Source organism: Lactuca saligna, chromosome 8 (assembly GCF_052625555.1).
Source record: "Lactuca saligna cultivar CGN05327 chromosome 8, ASM5262555v1, whole genome shotgun sequence".
NCBI lineage: Eukaryota > Viridiplantae > Streptophyta > Magnoliopsida > Asterales > Asteraceae > Lactuca > Lactuca saligna.
In genome coordinates, this window is record NC_136424.1 from 118,045,001 (window position 1) to 118,055,000 (window position 10,000).

The 10,000-nt window shown below is 27.6% G+C and overlaps 2 protein-coding genes across 2 annotated transcripts; both read left to right on the forward strand.

The window, feature by feature from the left end:
• Positions 1-1,681: 1,681 nt before the first annotated feature.
• LOC145010045 (uncharacterized) lies at positions 1,682-6,226 on the forward strand. The gene is made up of 9 exons (XM_078968638.1): positions 1,682-1,823; positions 2,505-2,601; positions 3,285-3,562; positions 4,101-4,161; positions 4,278-4,281; positions 4,401-4,953; positions 5,059-5,154; positions 5,233-5,424; positions 5,490-6,226. Exons 1-9 carry the CDS (start codon positions 1,682-1,684, stop codon positions 6,224-6,226), a joined length of 2,160 nt encoding a protein of 719 aa, XP_078824764.1.
• Positions 6,227-6,286: 60 nt separating this feature from the next.
• Positions 6,287-6,622, forward strand: LOC145010047 (uncharacterized). Its single transcript, XM_078968639.1, has one exon. The coding sequence runs from the start codon at positions 6,287-6,289 to the stop codon at positions 6,620-6,622; it is 336 nt and encodes a 111-aa protein (XP_078824765.1).
• The last annotated feature ends 3,378 nt before the right edge of the window (positions 6,623-10,000 follow it).

The following is a 10,000-nucleotide window of genomic DNA, read 5'->3' on the forward strand; positions in this document are numbered from 1 at the left end:
TTTCATTGTTTATACTTATTTTTCAGTGATTTATAGTTTTTGAATAGGTTTATTTTATTTACATTCAAAAGTGTAATTGTTTTCATTTAAATAGATTTGTGTCAACAAAACGCATATAAAAAACTAACAGAAAACAAATATATAAAAGTTCATTATAAGCCAAAAATACAAAAATAATACAAGTCCACGTACTTAAACTAAGTCCATAATTCATATTTGAAAAAAAAAAATTGTAAACTATCTATTTTTGTTAACCAACTTTAATTCGTTATTTTTTTCACCGGTATCCTTTATTTTTGTTCTTTGTATAATCATTTTTATGGTATGTTATGATATCCATTTATGCATTTCCTCTTCTCTACAACTTTATGTACTCCATCTTATATTTTACAGTATATGAATACCAACAATGGAAGAACCAAATTAAAAACATCGCCATGTCTGCTACTGTAGAACATCACAAACGGTAAACTTTTAATTTAATATTATCATTGGATGTTCGATACATATAATATATTGATTTTCTTTTTATGTAATATATATTCCCGTTAAATTTCATATTTAATGTCTAATATATTTTCATTTCATCCACATTTATCATACTTATTATTAATTTTTTTTTTGAAGAAAATAATTTCTACATCCCCACTAATTGTTGAGTTATTCGAAAATGCCCGGAATTACATTGAAACTCATCATCCTATAACGTCCTACAACCGAATTTGCAACATACAACAATTTCATCAAGGTCGTCACTTTCACAAATAACCAATCTGGGTAAATTATTAATAATTACTTTCATATTATTCTCTCATTGCCAGTCAAAACCATATAAATACTATTAATTTTTCCAAATTTAATAATTGTTATATACTAATAAACAGTTATAAACAGTTCGTATACGTCGCCGACTTCAAATGTCCAAACAAACAAAAATGCAATAACTTTTAAGAATGTAAGTACGTATCACAAGTCTGGTAATAGTTATCTTATTGTTATATTACTACATATTATATTTTTTGTATTTAATTAATTATAAATTTAATTTCAATATATGTACTTTAATATTACATATAAATATTCATATTTTCATTGTCATTTACAATTCGATTTTTTTCCAGAAAATCATATCTTCATAACGCCTGTTTCTCAAGTTACTCGGGAAGTTACTACATCACCTTGAACATCATCCTCTCATAATCATATACGGCAAAATGTGCAACATTCATTAATTACCTCAAGGTCGCCACTGTCACATATCACCGGTTAGGATAAGTTTTTCATAATTATTTTTTTATTATGTTTATCTAAACAATTTAGATAATATAAAAACTTTAATACATTCAATATTTCCTAACATAAAAAACTACCAATGAACAGTTGTAAATAGTTCAAGTACGTTGCCAATTTCAAATCATCAAACAATTCAAAATGCAACAACTTTCAACGCAGACAATACATATCTAAACCCAGGTCATATATTTCAAATTATGTCATTATTAATTAATACATAGTATTTTTTATTTTATCATATAATTACTTTCGCTATATTTCACTTTATTGATTTTTTTTTCAGTTTTAAAAGTTACTTCACAATTATTACCAACACAATCATTAATCTTATCTAATCATTATTTTTTTCAAAAAATGTGCTACATTTCAAGAAAATAACACAACAAAAATGACAAGAGGGAAACGAAAACAGTTCAATACAATGGATATTCATTTTTTTGATTTGAATGAATATTTTGTGGAGAAATCAAGTAATACTACTATTCGTTCTCAACTTTTCTGCGGTTATACTGATAAGGTTGATTACCAAGGTATGTTATCATCTATTTTGTTAATACGTCCATTTATAAATTTTTGCACGTAATTTTATAAATATTCATCGTCTTATTAATGATTTAAATTATGTTTATTTTGCAGCACGAAGAAATAACAAAAACAAACATCTATGCCTTATAATTTAGTTGGTCAAAATGATGTAAGGATTGACACCCATACTAAATGTATTGACATAAGCAAAGGTATTGTTTCTTTCTATTTAAAATTTAAAATTTTGTTTATCCAATGAAAATTATCTTTTCAATATGTTATCACAATTTTCGTATTACACTTATAGTATATATTATTTGATTAGTTTTTTTTGTTTATTTATAGATTATTTAGATTCTAGTGATGCGGTATACATTTGCTCTGTATGTAAAGCTAGGGTTTGGAAGGGAGAAGCAATATGAGGAAATAAAGATTAAAGGAAAACCTCTTATTCCATATGTTGTTACAATGGAAAGTAGAATTACCAAACTTGATTCACCCACCTTAGTTATTGCTTGATTTATATAGCAGAGTTAATGAAAAAGTCAGAACTTTATAAAAAAATATTCGTAGATACAATATGATGTTTGCCTTTACATCTATGGCTGGTAAGACTGATCATGTCATTAACTCTAGAGGTGGTCCTTATGTTCATCGAATGCATGGACTAAATTGACATATTACAGGCAGCTTACTACCAGAGGAAGGCGAATTACCGAAATTTTGCCAATTGTATATATGCGATACAGATCACGAGGTTGACAATAGATTCAATGCATACGAGTATGTAAATACATTCTATCATATAATAACATTACATACACACAAACACACACACACACACACATATATATATATATATATATATATATATATATATATATGTTTAAAATTTTTATTATGTCACATAATATTTATATCCATGATTTTGTTTTCCTATTAATGTAGTTCAAAAAAGAAAAAGTCAACATCTCATAATTCAATGAGAAATCCTTTTTCACTAGAGTTCTTAACTGTCATGAGCTAATGGGTTTATTGGATTTTATAAATCCATTAGTTAAGCAATTTAGAATGGCACGTGATCGATTTGGAATGAATCCAACATAGCGTATTAGGCTTAAATTAATTGAGACAAGAGAAAAGGATGGTAGACAGTATAATCTTCCTATCACAAGTAAGGTTGTTGCACTTATTGTAGGTGACATTGACGGTTCCGATTCACGAGATGTTGTTTTGGAAACTCAAAGTCGTCAACTTCAACGCATTAATGAGTTTCATCCGCAATATCTTTCACTTTAATATCCTTTATTGTTCCCTTATGCCGAAGATGGATTTCGATTGGATATATTACATTGTGGTATTGAAGAACCAAACTCCAAAGGACGAATCACACTGACAATGCGAGAGTTTTTTGCTTATCGTATACAACAGAGAACTAATAGAATATCTTTGATATTATGTTCCAGAAAACTCTTCCAACAGTTTTTGGTTGATTCATATACAATGGTTGAAAATGAACGGCTAAATTATATTCGGTTTAACCAACCAACATTACGTGTCGCTCCTTATGGAGACTTGGCCGAGGCTGCTCAACAAGGAATTGAAGATGATTCTGTGATGGGAAACCGTATTATTATTCCGTCTTCTTTTATGGGTGGCAGCCGTTACATGCAACATAATCACTTAGACGCAATGACTTTGGTTAAGTGGCTTGGTTATCCTGATCTTTTTTTAACTGTTAAATGTAATCCTAAATGGCCAGAGGTAATTAGATTCATTGAATATGAAAATCTTAAACCCGAAGACAGGCCCGAGATTTTGACAAGAATATTCAAAATAAAACTTGATTCACTAATCACTAGACTCAATGAAGAAATTTTTTGGGTGAAGTCGATGGAGGTATAAATCTATCATCTCATTATTTATTTTATTTTATTTTGATGTTATAATATAATGCGTTAATCAGGGTACATATTTGCATCATATAGTTATATATACGATCGAGTTTCAAAAAAGGGGTCTTCCACATTGTCACATATGCCTATTTTTAGAAAAAAAAGTCTAAACTTCGAGATCCCGAAGACATAGATCGTGTTATATGTTTTGAATTGCCAGACAAGGAACTTGAACCATATCTGTATCAAATTATTTCTGACAACTTGATACATGGGCCTTGTGACAATGATTTTCCATTTATGCCATGTATGAAAATAGCAAATGTTCTAACGGATTTCAAAAAGACGTTACACATGACACATATATTGATGGTGATGGTTATCCAGTTTACCGAAGACGCGACAACGGATACAATGTCGTGAAAAACGGAGTTTCTTTGGACAATAGGTATAAAAATTAATTTTTTTATATAAACATTTATTTCTTTATAAATGTTATCTTTTATAGGAAAGATATGTTAAATGATCTTAATTTTCTTTATGACATTTTGTTTCTTTTTTCAGATATGTTGTTCCATATAATAAGACACTTTTGAAACAATACCAAGCCCATATGAATCTTGAGTGATGTAATCAGCATGGATCGATAAAGTACCTTTTTAAGTATATTAACGAAGGTCCAAACAGGATCACCGCGTTTTTTACATCGCCAAAAAAAGAAAACAAAAAAAACATAAAGAAAATAACGATCGTGATGAAATTGTTGAGTATTACAATTGTCGTTATATTTCTGCTTGTGAGGCATGTTGGAGACCTTTTAGGTATGACATTCATTATAGAGCACCTCCTATTGAAAGGTTGTCGTTTCACCTACAATACAAACAACTTGTTGTGTTTAAACCATCCCAATGTGTTACTAATGTTGTTTCTAAACCAACTATTGTTGCTTCTCAATTTTTGGCCTGGATGGAATGTAATAACTACGATGATAAGGCAGTGGAGTTATCCTATGTTGAATTCCCAACTCAATATGTTTGGAATAAATCAGATAAAGTATTGACAAGAAGAAAAACAAAGAGAAAGTCACTTGGCAGAATTAATCATGTGTCTCCAAAGTCTGGTGATGTTTATTACTTGCGCATTTTGCCCAACAAAGTAAAGGGTCCTACTTGCTATGAAGATATTAGAATGGTTAACGGGGCCGTTTATGACTTTTACAAAGATGCTTGCTACGCTCGTGGTCTATTAGACGATGATAGATAGTACATATCTTCTGTACTAGAAACACATCATTGGGACAGCGCTTCTTTCTGCAGATCTCTATTTGTTATGTTAATTACATCAGATAGTCTATCCCGGCCTCATCATGTTTTTAAAGAGACATATAATTGTCTTTCTGATGATGTCATTCATGTTCGTGAACAAGAAATAAGCGTGAAAGGTACATTCATACAAAAAAACGTTCCCACTTTAATTGATGTTATAAATAAATTATTTCATTACTTTTTAATGTTTTCAGGCTTGAAGCTAAAACCGGAAGCAATTTACCACCTAACGTTGTCGTACATTGAGAAATCTTTATTGAGCTATGGACTAAGTCTTAAGCAAATACCCAATATGCCATTACCTGATCACAAATATATTCAAGATTCTTGCAATATGTTAATTCAAGATGAGCTTAATTATGATGTGTCCAGTCTCGAATCTGAACGTCAACAACTGCATTCAAAATTAAATGTCGAACAAAAAATGTTTATGATATAATTACGAATGTAGTTAACAAAAAAAAAGGTGGTGTCTTTTACCTCTATGGTTATGGAGGAACAGGAAAAATATTTGTTTGGAAGACATTGTCTACTGCTATTAGATCTAAAGGTGAAGTAGTTATTAATGTTGCTTCAAGTGGAATTGCAACACTCTTGCTTTCTGGTGGTAAGACAACGCATTCAAGATTTCATATACTGATTAACTTAAATGAGAATTCGTTTTGTTCTGTTACGCCAAGTAACGATGTAGCTGCCCTGTTGAACAAAGCGATCCTTATAATTTGGGACGAAGCCCCAATGATGCATCGTCATTGTTTTGAAGCAGTTGATAGGACAATTAGAGATATTATCCTCCCTAAGAACAATGATAAACCATTTGGAGGCAAGACCATTGTATTTAGAGGTGACTTTCGACAAATTATTCCATTAATACAAAGAGGAAATCGTTCGGATATTATGCAGACATCATTGCATTCATCAAGATTATGGTGTGAATGTACAGTTCTATGTTTGAATGTAAACATGAGGCTTCAGTTCAGTTGTCCAAACAATGATTTTGAGGAGACAAAATCATTTGCTGATTGGATTCTTAAAACTGGTGAAGGTACTATTAGTGGTCCTAATGATGGTGATGTTGAAGTTGAATTTTCAGATGATGTGGTCGTTCCCTCTACAGGTGACCATATTGATTCAGTTGTATCCTGTATTTATTCATCTTTTCAGAACCATCTTGATGATCCATCATAATTTAAAGATAAAACTATTTTGGTCCCAACTAATGAAGAAGTTGATGCTATCAACGACTAAATGTTAGAAATGATGAAAGATGAAGGGAAGACATATCTGAGTTCAGATTCCTTATGTGAGACCGAGACAAAAGATTCTTTTGAGGAATCAGTATACTCTCCGGATGTGTTAAACACTTTTAAGGCCTCCGGAATTCCCAACCATAAACTTATACTAAAAAAAGATGTTCCGGTCAAGTTGCTTTGTAATATTGACCAAGCCAGAGGATTATGCAATGGTACTAGATTACAAATCGTAAGGCTTGGAAGACACGTCATTGAAGCACGAATCATATCTGGTAGATTTTTCAACAACACTACTTATATACCTCGCATGAAGTTAACCCCATCCGATTAAAAAATTTCATTCCGTTTTCAACGTAGGTAATTTCCAATAGCAGTTTGTTTCGCTATGACCATTAACAAAAGTCAATGACAGTCATTATCAAATGTTGGATTATACTTGCGTAGACTTGTCTTCACCCATGGTCAGTTATATGTACTTGTTTCTCGTGTAACAAGCAAAAAATGTTTGAAGGTACTCATATGTGACGAGGAAGGTCGTTCAACTAAAAAACAAAAAACGTTATCTACAAAGAGGTCTTGCAACGTTTATAGTTATTTATCGATTTTAGTGTTTCTTCTTCACCTTTCAATAATAACAATAGCCATAAACTTTCTTTTATAACTATTATGAAATATATATACATATATACATATATATATATATATATATATATATATATATATATATATATATATGTTTTGGGAATTTTTTTAATACGTTCCCCCACGTTTAACGCGGGTTACAATCTAGTATTTATAAAGGAAGTATTTTTTCTTTCGTCACATTCATTTGAAACTCTCATTCATTTTTCCTTTTACTACATTTATTTGAAACTTCCATGACTTTTCAATTTCTTTCTAATAATAATTATAATTTGGTTAATTAGGTTAAATAAATATCAAACATAAAGTGTAATCATCTATAAACTAAATTTCAATATTAAAATAACATCTTTACTTCTACTTATAAAGTTATGTTTTTTTAACCTCTAATATATTATACTTAATTTATTAGTTTTAGTATATTGTTGGATGTAAACCATTATCATTTTAAAGATACAATTTTGGAACAATTTGTATAAAATACTTAAATTATTAATTTAAATATAACATTACAAGGTTAACTTAAAGATAAATTTTAGTTTAACTTAAACAACCCAAAGAATATTTTGTAAATAGTTAAAAGTGATAAATTGTAGTGTATTTCTAATAATGATTATAAGTTAGTTAACAAGGTTAAATAAATATCAAACCTAAATTGAAATCATAAATAAACTAAATTTCAATATATAAATTTTTTCTTTCACCATATTCATTTGAAACTCCCATGCATTTTTCATTTCACCACATTCATTTGAAACACCCATGACTTTTCAATTTCTTTATAATAATAATTATAAGTTGTTTAATAAGGTTAAATAAATATCACATTCATATAATATAGTTATTTTATTAACTTAAATATGTTTTTAGTTGTAAACATTATCACAATTGAAAGACTTTATGACTTATCAATATGATATACTTCAATATATTGTTAAATAAATAACCTACATTAATATATCAAATAATTTTAAAAACTTAGTGTAAAATTTAAAAGCTAAAGTAAAATATCAAATAATGTTTAAAAAAATCCAATATATATTTTTTAACATAGTTAAAAGGAAAACATTAAATATAATAAATATAAAAGAAACTAAATGGATGAATTGATTTAACTAAGATGTGTCTTAAACTATATTTTATAATAACTAAAATTCAATTTAGTTGTTTTTAAATAAATTTTAAATAAAAGTAGTTAAAAATAATAGAAACTTAGTAATTAAATTATGTTAGATTAGAAACAGTTGTTGATAATTTAAATAATCAATATGATAAAATTAAAACATCATCAGTTGTTTTTTTAATTAATAAAACTTAACAGTAGTAAATTAAAATAGTTGACAAATATAACTAATGTTATACACACGTAAAAATGAGTAGAGGTCATTAAATGATGTGATTTTAATAAGCGTTATTTTATCTATTGTTCAAATTAATTATAATTTTATATAAACTAAATATAATAATTATTATTTTACAGTTAATATAAATGATATAAATATTATCATTAACATAAGTTTACCAAAAACTTTAATTTTATTCTACGCAACGCGTGGATATTCACCTAGTATACCTAAAAATGAAGCATTTTTTCGTTTCACCACATTGATTTGAAACTCCCATGCAAATTTCCTTTCACCGCATTCATTTGAAACTCTCATTACTTTTTAATTTCTTTCTAATAATAATTGTAAGTTGGTTAATAAGGTTAAATAAATATCAAACCTAAAGTATAATTATATTCAAACTAAATTTCAATATTAAAATAATATTTTTACTTTTACTGAGAAGGTTATGTTGGATGTAAGCCATTATTATTTTAAAGATACAATTTTGTAACAATCTGTATAAATACTTAAATTATTAATTTAAATATAACATTACATGGTAAATTTAAATATAAATTTTAGTATAACTTAAACAACCCAAAAAATATTTTGTAGATAGTTAAAAGTGATAAATTGTATTATCTTTCTAATAATGATTATAAGTTGATTAATAAGATTAAATAAATATCAAACATAAAGTGTAATTATAAATAAACTAAATTTCAATTTTAAAATAATATCACTAATTCTACTTATAAAATTATGTCTTCAACTATTAACATATTATATTTAATTTAGTATATTTAAAATGCTTTTGTATGATAACCATTATCAATTTAAATCTACAATTTTTAAACGCGCAAGTATTCGCCTAGTATATTAATAAAAACATATGTTTATTCTCCTTTTGTAATGTGTCACCTTATTAGGTTTTTTAATTAATGACATGCTACTTGTTAACCTATTTGTTTTCCATTTCAAATTTCAAATTTTAATATATTAAATTAATAGTATTACAATAAAAACTAAAATAAAATTAATACTAATTATAAGATGATATAATTTCACGTATTTACCTAAATCAACGTTTATATTTTGTATAACTAAAAAAATCTATTAATTAATAATTTATTTAAAATAATTGACTAATAATTTTAAGTTTTTACTATTTACAGGTTATAAACTAATATATATATATATATATATATATATATATATATATATATATATATATATATATATATATATATATATATATATATATATATATATATATATATACCAAATTTCAATCGCCCACCAACTTCTGCAATTAGCCCCTCAAACAAAGACAACCTCTCTCAAAACTCCATTTAGATCGGTAAATAAACAAAAGAAGATTTTTAAAACCATCTAGAATTGTGACTATTGAGAATTGGCAAATCGGGCTAGCTGAACGAGCCATATTAATACGCCTAAATACCTACATGTAAGGTCAATTACAATACCATTAGCAATATGATAACGTGTCTCAATTTGAACGTTGGACCTAACGTCATATTTCACACATCAACAACTAGACTTTCATCCTCGGGAAAACTACAATAAAGTCCCTACATATTGGCCTCATAATCGATTTAGTCCCTATATATTTTTTTTATTCAATTAAGTCCCAAATACCGGTAATCGTATTCAATTTAATCCTTTGACCCGGTCAACAGGTCATCCAACTTTCAAAAATTACATTTTTGGCCTAGATT